The 25,673-nt window shown below is 44.7% G+C and overlaps 1 protein-coding gene across 2 annotated transcripts in view; it reads left to right on the forward strand.

Moving 5' to 3' along the window:
• Nucleotides 1–25,673, forward strand: part of HIF1A (hypoxia inducible factor 1 subunit alpha) — a 650,717-nt gene that overhangs the window by 209,725 nt on the left and 415,319 nt on the right. For both annotated transcript variants that reach the window (XM_069638929.1, XM_069638928.1), the window contains exon 6: nt 5,439–5,641. In XM_069638929.1, coding sequence (XP_069495030.1) covers nt 5,439–5,641 — 203 coding nt within the window. The remainder of the gene's footprint in view (nt 1–5,438; nt 5,642–25,673) is intronic.

Genomic DNA, 25,673 nt, shown 5'->3' on the forward strand with positions numbered 1-25,673 from the left:
ACCCTCTTCTTCCTCCACCACTCCTGGCTCACCTGTGGCCATCTCTCCTCCTCCCTTGCCTTCTCCCTTGTTCTTCCTTGACAATGTTTCTAGACAAGTCTCATCTATGAAAGTCTCGTCAAAACAGGTTCTCCCCAGTTCATCCAGAACCATCAAGGACCACATCGACGCCCTTGCTCCAGCCTTGGCTGATTTCTGCAACCACTCCTTTGCCACTGGAACCTTCCCTTTCCCTTTAAGCACTCTCTTGTGCACCCCCTGCTAAAGAAGCCCTGTGCCGATCCTTCCTCTCCGGCTAACTATCGTCCGATCTCTACCACCCCTTTCTTGGGCAAACTCTCGGAAAAGCTGACCATCTCCCAGCTCAATCTGCACACAATCTATTGGTTGTCTCCATGACCACCAGTCTGACTTCAGAGCTGCCAGAAGTACGGAAACTGCTTTCCTGAACACCTGTGAAGATCTGCTCTCTAACCTTAATTTGAACCTTCCTTCTGTCCTCGATCTTTCTTTTGCCTGTGATACGGTCAACCATGTCATCCTGCTCAATCGCCTCCGTGATAACCTAGGTATCACTGATCAGGCCCTGGTTGGCTGACCTCCTTTCTCACTGACCGACCCTCCCAGGTCCAACTGGGGACTTTGCTCTCCTCTCTCTCTCCACTTGTGGTGTTCCCCAGGGGTCTAACCTCTCTCCCTTGTTTTTTTTAACCAATACCTGGTACCTCTTGCCCATCGTTTCCTTCTGCTCCAAGTTATTATGCAGATGACACCCAGCTTTTCTTCAGGTTCCCCTCAGCCGCCTCTTCTCCTTCTCTCGTTCCAGATTGTTTGACCGCAATTCAGGAATGGTGTGCCGCCAATGATCTCTGCCTTGGTGCCAGCAAGAATGTGATCCTCCTCATAGGAACACCAGCTCCCTCCTTTTCTCTCTCCCTCAATCTCTCTCTCTGGCTCACTCTCTCTGTCCGCTCACTCTCTGTCCGCTCACTCTCTCACTCTACTCACTGCCTCGCTCTGCTCACTCTGGGTCCTCTTCCTGCTCCTACCTGTGAGGTTAAGAACCCTGGGGTCATCTTCGACTCTACCCTCTGCTTCTCTCCTCACATCTCTGATGTCTCTTAATAAGTAACTATCAGCTGCATCTGCTCAGAGGTGGTATTCCTTTCCTTACTTTCCCTCAGAAGCTCACTGTCTGCAGAGCTCTGGTCCCCTCTAGGCTGGACTACTGCAACAGCCTCTTTCTAAATGTTCCTGCCTCTACTCTCTGACCATTACAAACAATCCAGAACAGGACTGCAAGAATTGTCCTTGGCCTCAAGCCCAAGGATCGTATCTCTCCAGCTCTGAAATCTCTTCATTGGCTCCCAGTGGGGGCAAGGATCAAGTTCAAGACCTCCTCTGCATCATCCACAAGGTGTTCTGGGGCGTGGGACCGCACCACCTCAAACTACATCTCCCCTCTCAAGCTCTCTGTTCATCCACTTCCAACTCTCTGAGTGTCAGTCGTTTTTCCAAGCAGAGAGTTGGGGCAGATCTCTATCTTCGGCTGGAACAGCTTCCCTGCCACTCTCAAACTTGAGCAGAACCAATTCTGGTTCTGGAACCAACCCAAGACCTTCCTCTTCACTTCCGCTTTCTCGCTTCCTCTGCCCTGCTATGTCCCATCTGCTCCACGCACTTGTTACCTGGCTACCCTGTGAACTTGGGCCCAGGCTCCTGTATGTCCAGTTGCACTTTGCACTGCCTCCCCACTCCACTAGCACTTGTGGTCTGTATCTGTGACCCTACAGTCCCTTCTTTCTGCATTTTTAGCCACTTGTTGGCTGCACGTTTGAGTTACCTGCACTGGGCCACACTCTGGATGCACGTTTTGAGTTACCTGCACTTCTCACCGCTCCCCCCACACCTCATCACTTCTCCCCTTCCACTTCCCTGCACTTGCACAATCTGAATGACACAGGGCCTAGTAAGATCATTGTTTTGTCCTCCCTATGTTTCCCCCTCGTCTTGTCAGGCCTAGAAACACTTATGTACAGGCGCAATATAAATGCCATATCATATCAAGGCATGATAACGCTGCTGGGTTTGGAACAATTAGAAATGTAGGTAAATATTTGGCATTTACTGTCCTCGAATCCTGTTCATATCGTTATACATCTGTTGGGTGTCTTCGCCGGTAAATTCTGGGTGTTACTCCGGCACATGGTAGAGATTTAGCAATGATTCACTATTTCTGACTCATGCTTCAAGGGGTATTGGGGCTTCTGTGATCATGGCTTAGTGGTACCTACCTGAATATATACTGGCTCAGCATTTCGTATTGGCCTCACCTAATTTGCATGTTGCAAGCACAATTCCTTCAGCTTCTCTGCAATCTATTTTATTCCCAATCCTGTTGTCAGTTCTTTCCATCTCCTCCCAGTCAGCCAAACCATCAGTGAGTGAGTCCCCTTCACTCTAAGGGTTTGGACGTTTATAGATTAGAAACCACTCCTTTTAGTGTTGTGTATAATTTCTGTATGTTGTTTGGTCAGGCTATGTGATTGGACAGTGTTTCCAAAAATGTCATCGCACTAAACCACTCTCTTTATGCTCATTAGGCATATTAAAGAAGAGGGCAGCCTAGTGGGAGTACCTTTCTAAACCCAGTTTCCTTCACATTTTGATGTGATGCCCTCTTTGAAATGTGTACATTAAACAATTGTGATTATCTAGAACCTTATGTTCCTCATCTGAATTGTTACTACTTAGTTTACCAGATTGCTCTGTCAGGTGAATCGAATGAGTCTCATCTTCGCACCATATGTGTGTCTTGCTTTTCATTCACTCAAAGATTCTACTAGCATCTCAGAATATCAGACTGGCGAACATTGAGGCTAAGATATTTGAAACACTGACATGCAATCTTTCTTTGCAAAAATATCTACATTCTTATAGTTTCCATAATTAATGGATATCTTTTTACATTCAGCTGATACATTTTCACAAAGTAAGTTTCTACGACATTCCTATAAAAAGATATTAAAGAAAATGTGATCCATTATGTAAAATTTAAAAATGCACTTATTTTCCTTACAATGTGCTTGGTTCACAAAATGTTTATGCCATTTCCAAATACTGGTCAGGCAACAGGCCAAATGGTGTTAGTCGCTATGAGGCTCAGAGCTGGGCCATTAATGACTCCTTGAGTGGGTGGTTGTCATGGGACTCTGTCAAAGTTCTTTGAAGTTCAGTTGGTCAGTGATTACGCAAGCTGGCTGTCATAAATGCCAGACTTCACGTCTCAGTAAGAAACAATTGCATCCTTAATAGAAGACCTGTTTGAGAATTTCTAATTACTTTGGGCGAGTCCACTGTGATCCCCTGCTCAAAATATATTCTTGTATTTTTTGGGAATTGTTGGATAGACCAATGACAAATGAAAACTGTTGATGGGCTATGTTCTCCCCTATGTTTCCTTTCTCTCTCTCAAGTACCACTCCTTCTGGTCGTCCTCACCCTTCTCGCCTCACTCCCCCACCTCAATGATCACCTCTTTTAACTTCACTTCCACTTTTTCTCCAACTCCCATTCTTTCTCTCCCACCGTCCCCTCTCCTCACTTCCCCACATCTCCCTCGCTAACCATACCTTCCCTTGCCCCGTCTTACCTTCCCTTGCCCCGTCTTACCTTCCCCTCTCGTTCGCCCCTTTTTTTTAATTTTACAAATTATTTAAAACGGTGCTAAAAGCTAAAATAACAATTTGAAGGAAACACCAGGGATCCTATGGGGGCCCATGAAAAATTGCAGTGTTAAGTATCTTTAGGTGAGGTTTCCTAGGGTGGTTATAGCACCCCATAGGATATAATGGGACCAAGTCTGTAAGCACGGCCATGGTTGTGGAAAAGAGTACGAGGTCCACCCCAGCAGTGCAAAGTAGGCAGAAAACTACATTAAGGGCGATGCTAGAGGTGACGATTATGAAAAAGTACCAGTACCAGGTTGGTGACCCAGCCACCCTAGGAAGAAGAGAAGCAGGATTTATAAAAATGTAAGCCTATGGCAAACGGAGGTAGACTGGTACCTGCAGACAATCAAAACCATGGATTTAGGGCTTCCCTGGGGTTATGTTTGAAGTGTAGCCCAGCAGCCCAGGGCCCAGAGGTAAGTACTCCCAAGAGGAGTTCTGAAAAACACTGCTCAATAATTGCGAAAAAAACCCAATGAGTACACATTTTCTCTTGCAGGCCATGTTTCAGGACACAAATCACTGACAGCCTTGAACCCTGGGTGCACAATGACCCAAAATAACTATTGCCTTTCCCACCAAGTTGGCCCACCACCTAGATGTAAAAACTGTAAGGAAGAACCCAGGGAGAGGAAGGAACCTAGCCACGCAGATCAGTCAGCTCGAAGGGCAAGGAGCAGCCACCTATCATAAAATGGATGCACAGTAGGTGACACAGGGAGGCCCAGACCCAGCATAGGCGGGATAGTGCTGTCCCACCACCCTTACGGATGACTGCAGCTTGCTATCCCTATAAGTACGACCGGGAGGAGCATTTGGGAAGACTGCAGTAAAGCAGCTTAAAGACTAACCTAGCACAAGACATCCAGTCCATCAAGAGACGAGGGAGGATGAAGGGAGCACATGAACGTCCAGCAGCAAAAAAATGATAAGCAGAACTGAAGGGTAAGGACACTGGACCCAGCTAGTATGGACAAGCCTGGTCCTGAAATTGAAGCAGCTCAGCTTCATGGCAAATTCCTCCAGCAGGCAGGTAAACAATCTACACAAATCCAAGCATAATTCAATTCCGCCATATCAATTGCGCATATTGACATAGTTCTTATGAACTTTCAGCGTTTGGGCTTTGTCAAACTGTATGGTAGGAAAGCAGTAAATAACCACTACCGTTTTTTTCTGATTTTATTCAAATGTGTGATTACCTGCACAATGTTCTGTGAGGCCATGCAACGAAGCCTACTAGAGTTTGGTACAGACTGCAGTATAGTCTGCAACGGTGGTTCTCCAGATGTTTTTCACTACAACTCACATGAACCCTCACAGTTGACTATACCCGGTGGGGCTGATGGGAGGTGTAACATAGAACATCTGGAGAGGCAAAGGTTGCGGACCCCTGATGGAGTGTTTGGTTAAAAAGCTTTGGAAAAAAATTCCCTTGCAGGCGGTAAGGCTTTTGGTATGTCTACTATATTTCGGGGCTGCAAATACTGAAACATTGGTCGCAGAAGTTCCCACTTTCGGCTCGAAGCATACATATTGAACATGCAACACATTTTTTTCTTTTAGACTGTAGAGCTGTGAAGATCCTACGAAATGTGTGTAGACCCATACAGTGATATAGATTAACTATTCATTTTTGATCTGTGCCAAGATGTATTGCAATTGCAGCATTTCTCTGTTTTTCTAAATTGTTTTTTTCGTTTCTAGGTTCTTCATTGCACAGGACACATTCGTGTTTATGACACTTCGGATAGTCAGACTCATTGTGGGTACAAAAAGCCTCCTATGACATGTTTGGTGTTGATTTGTGAACCCATCCCTCACCCATCAAATATTGAAGTTCCATTGGACAGCAAAACCTTTCTCAGCCGCCACAGCCTGGACATGAAATATTCATATTGCGATGAAAGGTTTGTATATTTTCACATTTTAGTAATATGACTCCCAGTAAATGAATGCTAGTTGGTCTACCCGTATATCCTACCATCAACACTTAATTTGCGATCTATCCAGCCCTTCCATTGGGCTTATTGTTTTGCATTGTACTACATTTTGCTTTTTGCTTGAAAGTCCATGTAATGAACACCCTAGTATTAAAGCATTCCCATATGTCTGTAATGCTTGTTCTACATTTCAATCTCACACCTATTTGGTTGTATTGCCAGTTCCCATTGCCTTCTACACACCCCACTAACTCAGACTAGTGCTGCTTAAAGTGGTTGTTGGCAGGGATTTTCAGAACCAGACTTGTGAATGGGTTCTGAGAGACCCACCTATGTCAGGAGCAACCGCTTTTCACAGTTGGTCTCTCTCAGGGTAGCGCAGACTGAGGAGATCGGGGGCAAGTGGACTGTGCAAGTATAGCTAATAACACTCTAAAGCAGCTAAGTAATGGAGTTCCACACAGAAATTTTGTAAAATTAGTTCTTGTATATTTATTTTTATTTAGTGTGCTGTAATTTAATTACAAACTTTCCCCATATATAAATACAGTAAAACTATACATTTCATTAACATAATATACTCTTACAATAAAATGTCATCCAGTGCAATGCCACAAATATGTTCGTGTCCTAGGTTCAGTAGTTCATAAAATGCATATATAGGCACAAATAATGTGAATGAGTCGTACAAAGTAACACTGAAACAAGTTTGAAATTGGTATACCACTAAATGTACAATGTAATACTTGTGAACTAAAGTGTGTCACGTGCAGCTTTAGGAATATGCTCATGTGATGGTAGCTATAATTGTATTGCAGAAGTATATATAGTAACAATTGGTGTTCTAATAGCGAACGCCCTTGGGAAACTAAAGAATTACAGAAGGCTGCTTTAACATTACAGCATTTAATCCACAGTACACAATCGTGTCTAGCCCTCACGGCTCACTGTCGCTCTTCCCTTTACACATGTCCACAATTCTAATGAGCTCTTTCTCAATACTAAACCAAAGATTGATAATAGACAAGGTTAATGACATTGGTGAGAGCCAGGCACCAAGGCCAGAAAGCCATCGTTTTTATGTAGCCCAAATGGTATATCGCCCCATTACTTTGCAGACGATTACTGCGAAGTAGAAAACATTGAATAATTTACAATGAATTTATGCGAAAATATAGATAAGGGGTTTGGTTATTCATTAAAGTGGGGGCAGGGGGTGCAGGATGTCGCTACCCCCCCCCACCGTTTGTTTTCGCATACATTTGTTGTAAAAAAAAGGATGTTTTCACATTCGCAGTCATGGATGCGTGGTTTTCATGTAGATCCGTCCAAATTGTATATGCATTTCCTCAAGCTAGTTGCGTACAATAAGGCGCTATATGTATTCAGAATATATCAGTTTGTTTCTGGTGAATCCTTGTTTTTGACATATTCTGCATCATCTGCTTACTATCTTTATCCCTTTCCATGACCCACTAACTGCCAAGATAGTGTGACTTATCTGGACTATTTGTCCCTTCTGCCCAAAGGGGAACCACCCCCTTCGAGGCTAGCGAGGTGAGCCTGCTCAGCAAGACCCTTTCCTAGGGGTCTGGGCAAGTGGAAACTCACTGAAAGTGACTCCCCTCTCAGGGACAAGGACTCTCATTCGGATAAGGAACTCCCGGTCCGAAATACATTGTCAGCTTAAGTGGGAATCGAAAGACTGTTACTTCTGTTTTGGACTCACAGAATAGTGACATTTCCTTAATCTTTGTCTTCAGGTAATGCTGGAGCCTGTCTGTACGTCAGTTGTTTGTCATGACTTACATAAAACCATGAGGAACTTTGAACTGGGTGGAGATAATCCCACGCAGAGGAGACCCTCTTACTGGAAGACGTCCTGGAGGGATGTAGCCAAGCTAGACCGCAGAACCAGCAGTAGCGTGAACTGTGAACGAGGCATTCGCAAAAAACCGGAATGCTGGTGTCCTGACCGGCAAAGGGGCTTGGCCCAAGGAGGGGACGGTAAGGCGACCAAACTGAAGCCGTACTGGGCCCGTTTACTGATGCCGAGACCGGACTGCAGCAGAGAGCAAATCCCCGAGCTGCGCATGAGAAGTTTAATAGCTGTTGAGCTGAGCAGCGGAAGGGAAGTAAACTCTCCTGAAGAGGTGTGAAAAGTGTGATTCGAGCCTGGGAAGGCCCCAAGGGTTGCAGGTGCAAGATAAACTTGAATAGAGACCAAGCAGGCCTATTAGATGGCCAGAGGGCTTTGGGGAGCCCTGGGAAGCCAAACGACATTGACACTCGAGGCTGGTGAAGCCACAAGGTTTACGGGAGCCTGGAAAACCCGAACTGACAGATGCTGTACTGAGGCCTGCCTGACAGAGGGCTAGAGGACTTTGGAGAGTCCTGGAAACACGATCCAAGGCTGGGAAAGCACAAGTTACAGGAGCCATATAAACCCGAGCTGGCAAACACCTACCAAAGACTAGCTAAAACACGACTGTCGGAGGGCAGCAGGACTGTATAATGTGCAGAATTGGAAGGAGAAGAGAACCTGGAGGGTTCAAGTGTTTGAAATCAAACAAGATCATTGACCAGTAGAAATTGATTCAGTTGTGTTAACAAAATCATGGTTTTCCCAGAGAAAAGGGAATTGTAAGAAGTATATCTAAATACTTAAATATGTGGTTTACAGAACCTGCAGAGAGGCTGAGGACTGTACTATAAGAAATGGATTAACAGTGACAAACTTTCAAACCCTGATTCCTGAGGAAAAGGAATCCGTGTTGTGCCAGGCAAAAGCCAAAGACTGAGGCTATTCTTAAAGTGGTTGGGCCAGTTAGCTGGGTAGGATTTGCACCAAGGAATATTTTGTTTGGAACATTTTGACGAGCACCATTAGTTTGTTTGTTAGGTAGGGAGCTTCCCTCATAGCAGTAGTGCTAGGTAGGTGTTTTTTATTTTAAATAAATACCTTTGAACATGCCATTTCTTAGTCAGACTCCTTCTGCTTTGCCACGGTAGGGAGTTTACTTATTCTCAGCAGAAAGAAACTTTGTTGGGGCGATGGGGATTGCATTAAGTAATTCTCTGCAGTGAGGAATGTGTGTTTAAATCTAGAAAACTATCTAAGGCTTTTGAACTTTACTACATGTTGATGAGAAGAAATCCAGTCATGCTCCCAAGCTTTTCTTTACCAGCTCTCCTAAGTTCGTGCAAACCTTTTCCCCAATCGGAAACCCAACCAATGTTACTTAAACATATATCATTTTGTTTTACTGTAAATCAGTGCTGCCTTACTGCTTGGACAATTTTTCTAAAATTCAACCAAGGGTTTCATAAAACCATACATCTGAGGCAGTACATAAATCCACTCTTAGTATAAGGCTGTACCACCTGTGAACATTTGGTAGCATAGACAGTGCAGCCAGGCTTGTTTTAGGAGGGAGAGAGGGCTGTAGCTTGGTACAAAGAAATTGTAGCATAAATATGGCCCCACGAAGCACAAACACTATGTATTGTAAAAATAAAGGGTTTATTTAAATACAAATAGACCAAGATAATTCTTGGGTAAGTAAGTACTATAACATCATATAAGCACAATGATAAAAAACAACCCAATACCTATGGTATGCAAACCAAGGTATAGTCTTATTTGAGGAGCTAGAAGCAAGTCAAGGTGAGTCAAACCTAATATCATACATTCAGGATAGTAATATACTATTCTTGTGAAACAAGACCAGGTTAGATATACTTTTAGAATACAATCAGTAGTTCAAGGGTAGTTGACCCGGTCAGTCAGGCAGTGACACTCAGTTATGAAATCACACACAATAAACTAACGTGGTTACAAGTATGCTCCTTGCAGCATTACTTTTTTAGAACTTGGTGCAGAGCCAGCTAAATCAATTCGTATACTTTCTGCAGGGACCTTAAGCTACTCTATGTATGAACACTCGATGACTATTTTAGAATGCACTAAGCAAATCGGGGAAAGCAAAACCCTATTATGCTTTAAGAAAGACAATGGGCCTCATTACAAGTTTGCCGGTCCGGAAACAACTGTGCCAGTAAGCTTACCAGCACCGTTGTTTCCAGACTGGCAAACTAAGTCTGCCTGACAGAACCGCTGTGCCACACAGGTGTGACCCTGCCTGGCACAGCGGCCACAGTAGGCCGATTGTCACGGAAGCACTGGCGCTGTTATTAATGGTGCTGGTGCTTCTGTGTTCCCTATGCCCATAGTCCTATGGGGAATTGCAATTTACTGGTGCCTGACTTTCCGGACCGCTGAAGTTTTTTACCGTGGTGTTACCGGCAAGTTAGGCGCCGGTAAATATTTACAGGTCTGGCGGCAACCAACCGGTAATACCGGCACATTTACCGCCGGACTCGTAATGATCCCCAATGTATTTCAAGGTAAGTAATTGACCTATTTGTATATAACTATCCTAATAGCAGTGTACTTTTTATAAAAAAATATTTGTTTATTGGCATTTTCAACAGTGTATAACATTCCCCTCCTGCCTCCACCCCCCCACCCCCCCAAAATACCTTCCCATGAACAAACGGGACAGCTGATTCCTCCCCCAAACCAACTCCTTGAATATTTCAAGCCAGTTCCAGCAATCTTAGTCTCTGTGGGCAAAAGGCTATCTTGGTCATTGCGAAGAAAGGATAGGACAACGTCCCAGTCAGCCCCGAATTCTTGAAGATCTCCCTGAACAGAGTAAGTCACTCGCTCCAGGGTGAAGAATTCTCTGTGGGTAGAGCCTTATTTTTCCATTTCTGAGCCAGAGTTAATAGTGGCCATGCAAAGGATCATGTAAGCCTTCTTCTGAGCTTCAGTAGGTAACCTTTCCAATACACCCACTTATTCCCTCATGGCCTCCCCAAGATCACTATGAGCCCGTATACCAGAGATTTCTGACATTGCACTTCGTACATGTTCCCAGAAGGGCTGTAACTTCCCACATGACCACCATATGTGATCCCAAGTACGGGTACATCACACCCCCTCCAACATCTATTGAAGACTGCTGGGTAACATGTATGTAGTCTTACAGGCGTGAGGTGCCACTGCACCATGACCTTGAGCCACATTTCCCTAACTTGCACCGTCCATGTCAGCTTGGGAATGCTCCCCTATAATCGATCCCATTGGTCCTCCTTTATTTCATGTTCACTGCCCTATCCATATTCCCCCATATCTTGCCCGGTCTCCATGAAACCATTCCACCTGGATCTGGCCCGCCAGATAGTATAGATAGAAGTTTGGTACCCAAAGCCTCCTTTGTGAGTAAGCGGCATCAGCAACCCCATGGACGCCTACATTTTTTTGTTATTCCAAATTAATCTACTCATTTGTTTTAGAATGTTTGTTTTTGGGACCGGCACAGGAAGAGCCTGAAAGTAGTAGAGGAGCTTGGGAGGGATCATTCTCTTCAAGGTGTTTATTCTCCCAGCCACAATATCGACATGGGCCCCCAGTCAAGCAAGAGTTGCTTCACCTTCTCCAAGAGGTGGATAATTGGCCCTATATAAGGCCCCTATAGAACCCATGAGTTGTACTCCCAGATATCGAACACTGTCTGCTGCCCATATATAGGGTCATTTCTCCTTCAGGCCCTCCACCCTCAGTCAGCTTGAGTAATTCTTATTAATGACCACCTACCAAAGACTAGCCTGCCACTAAGCCAAACTCTTCCAACTCTTTCCATTGCCGCCAGTTTTGTCTCCGGGACTGTGATCGCTAGGAGCATATCGTATGCAAAACGATCACTTTATGATCTCCCCACTCCCTTAACCGAAGCTAATTCCCATAATATCTGATGCATCTCTGATTCGGGCAAGTGCGGGTTCCAAGTGGATCGCATAAAGAAGTGAAGAGAGCGGGCATCCCTGTTTTGTACCCCGAAACACTTGTATCCCCGTGGAAAGCTGGTCATTGATAGCTAGGCGGAGGGTCGGGACCTGGTAATTGGCTCTCAACATACGCAGAAATTTCTCCCCGAATCCCATGACCTCCATGCTGTGGAAAAGGAAGGACCACTCCATGCGGTCAAAGGCATTCTCTGCATCCAAGATCGCTGCTGGCTTCTTGGTTATGTTTGTTTCCTCAATTAAGTGACGCACCCTGCATGTATTAAATGTGTGTCTGATAGACCCGGATTGGTCTGGGCCAATCAGCTTGGGAAGCATCTTGTCCAGACGAGATGCCAAGATCTTGGTATATATTTGTGCGTTTGTTAATTAAGGCTATGGGCTGATATGACCCACACAGCATAACATCTTTATTGGGCGTAGGGAGCAGGACCACGTTGGCCTCCTTCTTAGACAGGGCAATTCGTTCAGTCCTCCCAAAGGAGTTAAATAGGGGTACCAGCACTGGAATCGGCACATCCTTGAAGGCTTTATAGAAGCTTCCTATGTAACCATCAGGCCCCTGGGCTGTGCAACAATAAAATCGTGGCTCTCACTTCCTCAGGGGAGCTGTCCAGTTCTTCCCTTTCCCCTGTCGTGATCTTGAGTAGGGGGCATCTGGCCAGATATACACCCTGGGCCGTCCCCTCTGGTGAGTCTGAGGTGTAGCGATCTGACTAAAAATTCGGAAAGGCGTCTATGTTGCCCTCGTTTGAGGAACACTCCCCTCCCTGGCCTTTTCTAATCTTCAGAATGGTCCTAGATGCTTCTTTCTTCCTTACTTGTGCCGCCAAGTGTCTACCTACCTCAGGGATCCCCAACGTGTAGCTCGGGAGCAACATGTTGCTCACGGCACCCTAAATTGTTGCTCGCCAGTTGCTCTGGGCCATGGTGTGGAGCCCTAGAAGGAGGTGCTGAATGGATGAGACCTCAGTAGCACTGTAGTCAGGACAGAGTCCTGGACAGTGCAAGAATGTTGGCCAATGAGCTGCTGTGTTTCCAGCTGGCTTTTTATACTTTTTTTCAGTAAATGTCTTTACTTGTTATGGTAGTGTCATTGTTAAAACCCTGTCATCTCCAGTTACTTTACCCAGCTGACAAATGTATTAATGAGTAAAATATTTGAACCATGTTTGTGTCATGGAGAAAATTGGCATATTCTGTTCCTTGGTACAGCTATTATGAGCATAATGAGGTGATATGCATACCCAACTTTCCTTTATTAAATAATGTGCATGCACACTTTCTGTATAAGTGAGGTATGTGTTTGATGCTACCATGCATATTTATCGACACTATTCATTTTGGTGTCACCTATATTTATTATTACATAGTATCCTAGTGGAAAAATGGTAATTGTTTGATACTCTGCCCATCTGGCTCATGGTTAATGGGCAGATACAGTAAATTCAAGCCACATTTTCCACAATTACTTTGCGCTGTATTCCAATCTGATTAAGTTATTGTTAATAGGTTTAAAGTAACAAGCCAATTAATTGATTCAAATACTTAGTTAACACCACCAAACCCATCTAAGTGGTCATCAAATGCTCAAAGGTTTGACCAATGTTTGCCACTAAGTTTTGTGTAAAATCTCTTTTGGCCAGAGAAAATAGGCTCCACATAATTGAGAAAGGTATTGTATTATTTTTATTCCTAACCACTTTTTCACCAATGCAACAGCCTTCAGGAGTTTTAAAACAAAACATTTGCCATAACATTCCCAAATAATTCACAGGAGGTAACCTGCAAAGGCCCAATGAAGTGATCTTTAAAGCCTACCATGTAATGACCTGAAGTACTAATTAATATTTAATCGTACTTCTCCATTAAGTCAGCAACCTTTATAAACATGTTTCATATTTTTCATACAATTCACACAGAACAAGCCCAAAATAAAAAAAACAACTTTAACATATTCAAACTTGCTATATATAAAAGCCTGATCATTACACTTAATTATATACACCATAGCTCCCATGCATTCCACGCTTATGCAAAACAGAGAAACAACTGCAAATGAACAGAAAAAGAACTCTTTGACTCCTATTTTGCAAGTGCACTTTGTGCTTCCTCCTGCACACTCAATTTATTGAGGAGTAGGTACATTTAAATTTACCATTACCACCAGCCTCCTGCACTCTGGGGATCTTATTTCACAGATTTCTCCTTGCCATCTTATCTGTGTACGCAAGTCTGAATATAAGGCTAAAGTGGGCAGCCTATGTATATTTTGGACATCTGACTCTTTTTCCATTGGACAAGCTCTTGCTTTTGGAGTTATTTTGAGTTGACTTAATGCACCAAATTTAGTTATATCCCATCCCTATCCAAATGGATAGTGCCTTACAACCGCCCATAACCACAAGTATTTTTCTTCACCAGGGGAGGCTATAATCACACTTGCACTGAAATTCACTTTATGATTAGCAGAAAATCCCAGACATGCTTTTAAAAAATAAGGAACTTTCTTAACTGGCCTGACACTTTGAACACCTCCATTTCAGCTCAGAAGGCGCTACCAGGTGTATCTGCAGGGAGACCCATTTGGCACAGGAATTTATTTTGCAACCCCTCCAGGAAATAACAGTTCTAACCACCCTAGATTTTGTGGCCTTAAAATCATGGAACAGACCTTTTGTTTTATATACCTCCAGATACTTCTCCAATCAGAATGCCGCAAACTTGAAATAACAAATTAAAAAGCCATTTAATCATTAATGATGCCTTTTCAGCAATCTTCTTAAAATGGCTGACACAAGCACTGCTCTTTCAGAAGAGTGGGCTCAAATAAAAATGAGACTGCCTCCTCATCTCTACATTCATTTAAAAACTAGCTACAAGGTTTCACCCTTTGCCTGAACACCATTATTTTTGTTTTTACTATATTTAATTTCAAACTTTAATTCCCAAAATAGTAACTTGTGTTTAGCAGGCCCTGTTGGAGACCTGCTGGGGGCAAGTCCAAAATAGCTGTGTCTTCTGCAGGTGGAGGGTGGATTAACTTTCCTAACAGAAGTACTCGAATCAACATCCAAAAGGAATACATTGGGACCAACTGACATCCCTGCTTGTCACCTTTATTGGTGTTAGAAAACAATGTATAATTCCACAATCTTGTATATTGGACAGATGCTGAGATGTCTGTGTATCACCGTTGGATAAGACTTAAAAAAACATTAGTGACCTTTAAGAGTGTAGAAGTAGAACTCGGACACAGTAGGCTCATGTTGATTGACATATACTTTTATTGAATGTAAAAGGGTGGGGGACTGGGGAAACTCCTGCCATTCCCTAAAGATAAGAGGGGTTTCCCTACCTCAACCAAAACTAAGGAAACTGTTAAGATGTCTTGTCTAAAGCAAATAGTCCACTGTCACAAGTTCGAAGACTATTTCCATCCCTCACACTATTGACTAAACTATAAAAAAACAAAAAGGTCTTGTTAATTCATAAGAATATGTTGTAGATCCAATCAGAGGGTTCCAAGTAACAAAGGTTCCAAAACCAAAGTTCTCAAATGTAAAACAAAGTTTTTAAAATTCTTAGATATTTCTCTGTTGCACAAACTTCGCAACAACCAGGGGCAACAACTCCCTTGTCCTGGTTCCTTCTCTTGGCAATTTTCCATTTCTTGAACCACAACCAGGAGCAATGACTCCTTTGCCCTGGTGCCTTCTCTTGTAGGTCCCAGATCTCTGCTTCTCTCTTTCCGTTTGGGCCAACTTGGTTCACTTCCCTTCCAAGTACGCTCCTTAGTAAATTACTCAGTGGTTTTGCTTCTTCTCATGGGATTGGGTGCCAGACCACGCTTTGTTCGGGGAACTGGGAGCCCTCTACTCCCAAGTACCACCACGAAGAAGAGGACTTGTGTGTTTCTCATGTAGTGGGTCCCAGACCCCCCTTCTTTGTGTGAGGGTACTTGGAGCCCTCTTCTCCCATGTACCACCACGAGGAAGATGACTCGTGTGGTTCTCGTGTAGTGGGTTCCAGGCACCTCTTCTTTGTGTGTGGGTACTTGGAGCACTTTCCTCCCAAGTACCGCCACAAGGAAGAGGACTCATGTTGCTTTTGTTTGGTGGGTCCCAGACACTTAAGTTTCTCTTGTTGGGGGACAGACTTGGTTCCCGTGCCTGCCAGGTACTGTGACTATTTAGATGCAGACTGCGCCGTCTTAGTTTCCCACCAGCCAGCCTGAGTGATCACCCTTTGTAGTGGGCTCTGGTCTGCCCGGGAACAGTGCAGTGTCAATCTTTCCCAGGCAGTGTGGTCTTCCTTTCACACACTTCCCAGTCTGCAGGAACACCGGGAGCTTCTCTCTGCCAGCTCGCCTTCTGGTCATTCCACTGTGGATTGGCCCTTGTCCTCCCAGCTCCTCTCTTGGCATCCTGATGTGCTTCCTTGCACCTTCCTGCACCTTGCTGGCTCCTGCAGCTCCTCCATGGAGGACTAGACAACTTCTTCCTGAGTCTCTCTTCCTTTTCTATGAGCAGCCAGCAACAACTAGACTGCTCATTGTGGTTTTTAGGAGAACTCTTCATGCCTCCGCTCCTCCTCTTCATCCCAGTACTTATTCCAAGTTGTCTAGAATGCTCAAGTTGGTTATGCGAAACACTCTACATTCCTCCAGTCATCTTCTTTGTCTCAGTGGTTGTCAATAGCATATCTTTCAACTCTTCTCCATTCTTCCTCGTCTTAGTATTTCTACCCTTGATCTCCCTTGGGTCAGTTGTGCTGATCATAGTCCCAGTACTTATCTAGGGAAATGGCAGGGCGACTATAGCTCATGAGCCTATTTGGGAAGGGGTTGTTCTTTGGTTATAGGAAGGGGTGTCTAGGGCCTGGTGATTGCTGGGGATATCGCGTTCTCAGGGGAGGGCCGTTCCTAGTCCCATGAGGGGTTTCCTCTCCCATGTGACCCTCTCCCTGTGCATCACCCTCAGGAGAACTATTGTACCAAGGACATCCCGCCCTGGCCCCATGGGAATGGTCTCCTCCCCCCCCCCCCCCCCCCCCCCCTAGGGGAGAAGGGACAGCATCCACAGATTTGTCACAGACTCCATGATTGGGGACGAACACCGCCAAACCACCATTGGAATCTGGCAGTGATACCGCTGGATCAAGTGGCAGTAACGGTACCATTGAGATGCCACCAAACTCCTAATGAGCCCCAATGTCCAGTAAGGGAATTGGCGAATAACCGTCAGGGGCTGGTGATCCAAGAAATACTTGTCTAACGGGATGGCATAATGCCTGTCTTGACAACAGCAATAAACATAAAACGATTGTGTCTTTCAAAAAGCTCCCATTGTTTCTTTTTTTTTTCAAAACTTTATTAAACTTCAAACCTAGTATGGCCCATTGTTTCTCAAATTATTTTGTCCTAAGACAATTTTTTATGCCATTTTGATACTATGAATCTGACCAGCAGTGTACACACCACTCATTAAATCATGGTTCAGTTTTCTTTTCTTTTCGAGATTCTACATTCTGCGTCGAACCATGGTGCATCCCTTTGTATAACCTGGACCTCCTGAACTTGGGGGCATGGTTTGCCAATAGCTCTGTCCTGGATAGTTTCTACTAAAGACTCAAAAAACGGGACACTTTTCCTTTGTGGCCTCTGAACTGTTCAACAGTTTTAAGGATATATCTTAATTTCTTGTGAATTAGTAATTCTTTCCAATGCCTCCTTTTGGAGCGTAGGCATCGCCAACCAGCTTCTTTGTGGTGCCTACCCTGGCCATTGGGAAATTAACTCAAGAGGATTGTGTTTACTCTTTGATCAACAAGAAATGTAAAATTTCATAACATGAATGACGAAAAAAACAATCCACAATACAGTCATCAATGACTGTGGAACAGTATTGGTGATCTTGTATGCACCATTTCCCATTAAAGATCCCATAAAATCCTAGCCAGAATCCCAGTAGACCTGAAAAATCAGTGCTCCGTTTGTGGCCATTTTTACTGTCATATATTTGCACTAATATTTTGCTAAGGAGCCTGAAACCCCTGGTAATGTTTATTTACTCCCATTCAATTTTTGAACAGCTGGACTGGTTTTGTATGTCTCAAAATGTACAACTCATCACTTAATTTCCTCAAAATTGCTTGTAAACAACCACTTAACGTCAAATGAAGTTAAAGACCTTGCACATTTCCTTGACTAGAATAACACGTGGTCTAGATAACTATTAAGTACTGCAAATTAAATGTTCTATACGCAGTTTTAACTTTGTTACATTTCTAATTTGTGTTGCAATCATTTGTCCGCCAACTGTGCGACGATATGTTCCGTCTTAAAATTGATGTTGCTCACCATTTAATTTGATATGCCAATTTTGCTCATTGCGCACAAAAGGTTGGGGACCCCTGACCTACCTTATTCACTTTGATATATCTTTGCTGTAGGTATAAGAGCGATCACTCGGCCTTCCTGGTTTGAAGTACTTTGAGTTGGCCTCTAACCAGCCTATATGCCTTCCTGAGTGCATTACTCGAGTCCTTCTCGATTCTGGACGTTACCTGTGCGAGTTGGTCTATGAGGTCCCTTCGCATCTGATTCAACTGATTATCCCTTTGTACTTTTTTTCTATTGACTCCCCCCGCCTGGCAGCGCTGAATGTGTCTCGTACAATATGCTCTTCCATCCCCTGTGCAGTTATTTGCAAAGAATTCTTTGATCATCCCACTTAGGTCATCACAAATCACCCGATCCTTAAGGCGCTGTTCTGGAAACTTCCATTTCCAAAGCCCTGGGCCCCCCTTCTTTATGCTGACATAGGTTTGGTCGAACAGCACCACATCTGCGTATGCCATCCATGTCACATGCCGATCTCCCAAATTGGGCGGAAAGTTTTTAGTCTCTGCCTAAATGTCAGGTAGGTCAAACGGGTACAGGTTAAAAATGGGGGCCACCATACATCCTTTTTTAGTCTGATTTTCCTTTATTCAGTCATCACCCCCATGCTGTTCAACCTGACATGTACACTGGTGTTAATGTGTAATGGAAAAGTTATTGACGGTAGGCCTCCAGTATACTTACCTTTCTCAGTTCCACCCACAACGTGTAACGGTTGACAATGTCAAACACTGCAGAGAAGTAGACATACAAAATATGTACATACATTTACAACTTGAGCACTATGCACTACAAAACACTTGGAGAGTGCCAAGAGACATTGTCATCAAAGGGGTTTAGGACCCTAATTAAGTACCAAAGCTGGTACGCCATGGTAAAACTACAACACTGGACACTGGGTTGGAGACCCTGTCCACAGCATGACAAAACCACCTCCTGGGACCTTCCTACTCATCAGTACCGGGCAGGTTATTGAACCCGGTCTGACCGTCCCGAGAGAAGGGAAGCCTAAGTAAAGCCTGGGGAAGGGAGACACTCCCCCACCATTGTATAACTAATAAAGAAGCCAATAGCAAGTGGTCAATTACCACTGAAAGGAAATAGAGGTAACCCTGAAATCAGATGGTTTGGGAATTTAAAATAATCTGCAAACTTTTGTTTGAGAACTTGGTATTTTCTCTTGAGTAAAAGAGATTCCGAGCTGGGAAAGAGAATCATTTTGCCAGATCTCACAGTGGAACATATTTACCAAGAACTTTATTTGAAACCTTGGAACTTTGTTTTTTTCAGAGATTGCAAATCTGGGAAAAGGCAATTTTTACCCAAAAACCAATGTCGTACTGGAACTTTAATCCAACAACCAAGTTCAGATCGCAACGTTTGAGCATAGCCAAGGTTATACTAGCGATAACCGCGGCTATAGTAGACAATGGGATTGGGAATTAAAGTGCTTCACATGAAACTACGAGTGTTGGGAGGTGTGGGGGGCTTGAATGGAAGAGGGCTAAGGAGGGGGGAAAGGAGTTGAAGGGACTGGGGGAGCATGGCAAGAGGAGGGGGGCACTTGGTGAGTGACTGGGAGGGCAGGGAGGATTTTGGGATTCTGCATGCTTTTTTACAGAAACCTGTGGTTATTTGCGGGTGTTTACGGATAACCGGGGTTATTTGTAGTACATTGCTAATATAACCTCTTTTATGGGAAACCTGTTTATTTTTTTTTAATGTGATTAATACAAAAGAAAGTGGAATTTTACATCGACAGTGAGACAGGGAGATGGGGGTAATGAGAGCGACTGAAGGATATGGCTACCGGGATACTTTAAGGAACTGAATGGTGCAATATGGAAAGTGGGCACGGCGGAAGAACATGGCTAGTGTGCCCAAAAGAAACCTAGTGGTGTGGCCATGGCCGAAGCCTATGGGTCGTGGGCCCATTTAGGAAACCTGTTGGAGCAATATGTAGAGTGGCCACCACTTAAGGCTGTGGGCACTGGCAATGGCCAAAGGCCATGGCTATTGGGACTGGAAGAAAGCTATTGGGGTAACATCTAAAGGGGCCACAGCCTAAGGCTGGGACAATGGTCATGGGCGAAGGCCATGGCTAGTGAGTAAGAGAGGAAGGCAGTGTTTTAAAATATACAGTTACATGGCTAATGGCCCAGTAGTTGTGTCTCAATTTCTACAGGCCAAAGATGACCAAGTCCTGAAAAGTCTCCAAGCAGCCACAACCTAACATAGGTGGATTAAATTCAGGTTTGCACTTCTATTTATTGCTACTTGCCATTCCTGGTCAATATCAATGTGTTCTGTATCCGTGATGTCGAATAGTTATGCCATGTCCATGAGAGTGGGTAAATCGGATAGTAAGATCAGTCCTGCCATCACATGCAGTTTGTATTAAGTTTTTTTTTTTTAGGATTAACTGAAAAAATGTGTTTGAGTTTAACTTTCCTCATGAACCGATCAAAATCCAGTCTGGTTTGTAAGTAGTCCTAGTGCATTGATGCACAAAAATCGAGACCCCATTTGTGGATCATGAGTGGATAAATTCACAACTTGCATTTCCGAGGTTAGTACTATCTTCTCCCCCATCTGCCAAAGCACGGGGGGGCTCCCCAAGAGGGGTTGTTAGCTTTGTCCCATCACCCTCTATGGGTTTTCTTCCAGCGGAATTGCTTTGACCGCTTGCTCTTCCACGGCCATGCCCCCTATTTTGTTTTCCCATCCTGGCAGGAGAGCCTAATATCTTTTATTTTAAAAAAATGAAGCCTTGTCGAAGGTTCTTCATTCTCACTATGTGAAATAACTGACTCAGAAGACGCCTGATTAAAAAATATCAATTGTGGAGGGCTCTGTAGAGAGAGGGGATGTTTCTGTAATTGATTGAATCTTTTTGCAAATGTATAGATCAGCCCCAATCAGTCTTGTCCCGTAAGAATTTCCTTTCTTTGCAAAGTTTAATTTCCTTCTCACAAGTGATGAGCGATCTTGGGTGGCTGTAATTTCTTACAATTTTCTCTGTCATCTATGCGTTTAAAGGTCTCCATCCTATCTGATTTAGCATATTTAACCAAAAGAGTTAAGAATTTATCCAAGCATTCATTAGTAGCTTGACCCCAGTCTTGTAGTGTAGCCGTATATGTATTCTTAAAGGATGGTGTAATCATACTCCTGAGTCCACGTGGTATTTTACTGGTAGGTAGAATTTCTTTTTTGGGTGTCATTATCCCCACTTGTGAGTCCTTAGGCACTTTTTGCCAGACTCTTGTATTTTTTTTTATCAGTTCTCCTGAGTGAATGGGAACCTTTTTTTACACTTTCACTGAGTCTTTTGCTTTACCTTTGGGAACTTTTTTTCAACCCTTTTGGTTGTATCTTTTTGGAGTCATGCTTTCCTCCAACTTTTAAGGCATCTGCAATTTATTATTGAAGCACACAGCACTTTCTGTGCAGTGTTGCTTGATATGATATGATAGTTTATATAGCGCCTATACACCATGTGTTTCAAAGCGCTTCAAAGTGAGAGAACAAGTGAAAATACAGTGCCATTCTTACAGGCCATGAACAGTAAGGAAGTGAAATTAACTATCGTACTCGGCCTGATGACATTTCAGAGACGCCCTAGACACCCTATATCTAAGAGACTTCCTAGATCTAAGAGTTAAGAGCAGGAAGGAAGAGGCAGCGCTAATAGAGTGGGTGGTGCTTAGGCCAGGTGACCTAGATCCACTTGCACCTGCTCCCCATCTGCAAAGGAAAAGAGGCTGGAGGGCTTCTTAAGTAGGGAAAAAGAACGGCAACCAGGAAGGCACCAGGTGGGCGGTGCTTGCTAAATGGGGAAAAAGAGCGGCAACCTTGAAGCTCCTTAAGCTGCCATTTAAGCTGCCATTTTGATTTCCCTTGTGAAAACAGCAGTTACCAAGGGCGGGGTGATGCTTTTTATCCTACCTAACTTTTATATTGTAGAATCGGCACACCCCACCTCATGTGGAGTGCTTAGGGGGCACAATGTACCCTTTTCCACTTCTCCTGTAACTTTCTAGTTACAGTAGCAAGTTCATCTGAGTGGCTGGTGGCAGTGGATGAGTTCTACTGACTTTTTGTGAACTTTGCATCCTCTGACACAAACCTTGATGTCCGCAACCTGGTCAGTGACCCTCTGTCTCTGAAGCTCCAAATGCCGCCAACGTGTCCACTGAGGTGTCACCCGTAGCTGCTGCGGAATCAAAGCTATAAAAAAAGGCGCAACGTGCAGATTTTCACACACCCTTAATACGAGTTGGTGCCGGTCATTTGAGGTACACCACCCCGATGAATATAAAAAAACACACAAGGACACCTCCATGCCTAGACCGCATTCCAAGAAGTTCTGGTAAACAAATCACAGGATGTCGCAATCTAATGTCACAGCATTTTATTTCAAATAATCCAAAAGGTTACAGGGAGGCTGCCACAGCCACCATGATGTGTAAATACGCCTTGAAGTCCCTTTTTGGTTTCTAATGGCTGAACTATACCAAAAGCCAGGCTGACGAGTAATGTAAACTTTGCGACCATATTAGTGTCCTGGTCTTGATGAGGTAAGAGACCCCTGGATCTGGTCTAGTGAGAAACTCCCACTGAACATGATACCCAGTGCATCCAAGCAGGCAAGAAGGAAATCTAAGAGAATCTTGAGATTCCCTTTGTTGGTAGATCTGTCAAAAGATACCTCCACCGGGCTGGCGGGAAATTTTTGGAAAACCCAGACGCACTAACAAACGTAGCTGTGAAAATAAACTGAAGTATCAGAAAGGGTTGTGATGAGTGAAGAACCAAAAAAACAAATATTAGAGAAAAACGTCCTGGCAGGGCTCCCTGAAGTCTTAGCAAACACATGTAACCGCTAGCTAAATAAGGGGAGGAGAACACCCTTGTCAAGTGGCTCATGGAATGCACGGGGCTTCTGCCATCTAACGAGAGGGAGAAAAAGGGAGACGTTAAGTAGCCTAATTTCAACATACTTAAGAAACGTGTCTCCTTTTAAAACTTACCCTCGATGGATTTGCAATATGTTTTAATGCGGTAGTGAGGGAAGGGAAGGGTCGCCCACAGGCGGGCCTAATAACCTCAATTGGAACTGACTCTGGCCTTGAAATAGTGAGAAGTTCCAACTTGCGCGACCACACCAAGGAATAAAGGCTAATGAAAAACGTGTGTGTACTGAACTTGTATTGTAACCCTAGATCTATATCCGTAAAAAGAATGATGGATGACATCACAGAAATATGAGATGAAGCATAGAACTCGGAAAACATTGAGATAATATGCAGAGACCTGAATATGGCTTGCCTGAACAAACAGGGAAAGCTGAATAGAGACGATTTAATCTTACTGAGCTCTTTCAAAAAAAGTGGGCGGTGCTGGCTGAAGCTAATGCTCCACGTGTTAAATGGGCAAATTAGACAAGACCCCCCACGACCCACCTATCAGAGAAACCAGCAAAGTTCAATAATTGATTATATATTTGTTTCGAGCGGTTTGCTCATGGTGACAAATCCTTCAATCAAAACGCAGTGATCAAATACTTGTCTGACATCTGCAAGCTCCTCGAACTCATTGATCTTGATGTGCTCGCCATCACGGAGACATGGTTCAAGGACAGCTCTGTCACGAGCTTTGACACACTCCTCCCTGAAGTATACAAGATCCTCTCTGTGCCCAGGCCCAAGGGGACAGGAGGAGGAGTGGCCCTGATCTTTCCAGAATGGATACCTGTGTCCATCATCCCTACTCAGGCCTATTCCTCCTTAGAGTGCCTAGTCTGCAGGCTCTCTCTCTCCTAAATCTTCTGTCCTTATGGCCATCTATCGGCCACAAGGACAGTCCACTCTCTTCCTATCGGAATGGGCGGACCTGGCCTCCTCTCAACTCCTCCTGCTGGGTGACCTCAACATCCATCTGGGCTCTGCTGACTCCTAAGGACCCTTCCTCAACCAATACGATTCTCTCTCCCTCTCGATCTTACCCTCTGCCTCCACCCACACGGTCGGCCACACTTTGGATGCTTTCATCTTTACCGACGTCTCTCCGTCTCTCTCCGTCTCTCTCCGTCTCTCTCCCCCTCTCTCTCCCCCTCTCTCCCCCTCTCTCCCCCTCTCTCCCCCTCTCTCCCCCTCTCTCCCCCTCTCTCCCCCTCTCTCCCCCTCTCTCCCCCTCTCTCCCCCTCTCTCCCCCTCTCTCCCCCTCTCTCTCCTTCTCTCTCCCTCTCTCTCTCCCTGCCTCTCTCTGCCTCTCTCTCTCTTGGACAGACCAGTCTCTTCTCTCATCACACTTAAAGCTCTCCTCTTTCATCGGCACACCCGCCGTTGCCACTCTGTCTCAGTCACCAGACCCAAGAAAAGAGTGACTTCGGCTGCCTTTGCCTCCACCTACCCTCCGCCTCCTACTCCTGCCGCTGACTCTCACCCTGACACAGCCCTCGCTAACTTCATTCCCTCTCTAACACCCTTGATACTCTTGCCCCTGTCATGAAGGTCCGACTGAAGCCTTCCAAAAAGTCTCCGATCTGGCTGCCTTTAATCGCAAGTGTAGGGCAGCTGAGCGGAAATAGAATTTGTTTGGCGGACCTTCTGACAAACTGGCATTCCGCCTCCTTCAAAGGCAATATTGACTGCATCCACACCAAGAAAAGTCTTTATTCAAGCCTGCATCTCTGCTTCATCAAACAACACGGACACACTTTTCAAAATCTGTAAGGAACTTGCCAATCCTGCAGCAGCCTCCTCTTCTGTCACACCCACCCTGGACCTTTGCTCGGCCCTGGCTGCACACTTCACCACAAAAACCCAAGACATCCTTTCCTCTCTCTCCTCCACACCACCTCATTCACCAACACCTCTGGAGCCTCCCTTGGCCCCTTCGCCACTAATCCTCTCTTCTCTCACTCCCATCACACCTGATGAGGTAGCCAGACAAGTCCGGTCTATGAAGGCTTCATCCAAACAGGTGGAGCCCTGCCCCTCCAAAACCATTAAGGACAACATTGACTCTCTCGCTCCAGCCTTGGCTGATCTCTGCAATCTCTCTTTTGCCACTGGAGTTTTCCCAACTTCTCTTAACCACCATCTAATTAAGAAATCCTGTGTGACCCCTCCATTCTGGAAAACTACTGTACTATCTCTTTCACCATTTTCCTGGGCAAACTCCTGGAGAAGCTGGCGATCTCTCAGCTCTCCCTCTGCACTGAAACTGCTGGTCGTTTCCACAACCATCAGTCTGGCTATAGAGCATCCAGAGGCACAGAAACTGCTCTTCTGAACACCCGTGAAGATCTGCTCTCAAATCCCGACGCTAACACTCCCTCTGTCCTCATTACTCTTGACCTCTCCTCTGCCTTTGACACTGTAAACCACAATATCCTGATTTCACGTCTGCATGACACCCTGGGAATCGCAGGTCAGGCTTTGGCATGGTTAACTTCTTTCCTTTCTGACCGCCCATCCCAGGTGGAACTTGGGTGCTTTCTCTCTACTATCACTCTTTAAACCTGTGGCGTTCTCCAGGGTTCTAACCTAGCCCCCTGGTTCTACAATGTCTACATGGCTGCCCTTGCACGTGTGGTTGCCATTTTCTAACTTCCAGTGTTATGTGGATGACCCACAACTCTCCTTCAGGCTACCCTCAGCCACCTCCTCTACCTCGTATGCAATTGTCATGGTCTGCTGCAAATGACCTCTGCCTCAA

Source organism: Ambystoma mexicanum, chromosome 14 (genome assembly GCF_040938575.1).
Source record: "Ambystoma mexicanum isolate Mex_15411 chromosome 14, UKY_AmexF1_1, whole genome shotgun sequence".
Classification (NCBI taxonomy): Eukaryota; Metazoa; Chordata; class Amphibia; order Caudata; family Ambystomatidae; genus Ambystoma; species Ambystoma mexicanum.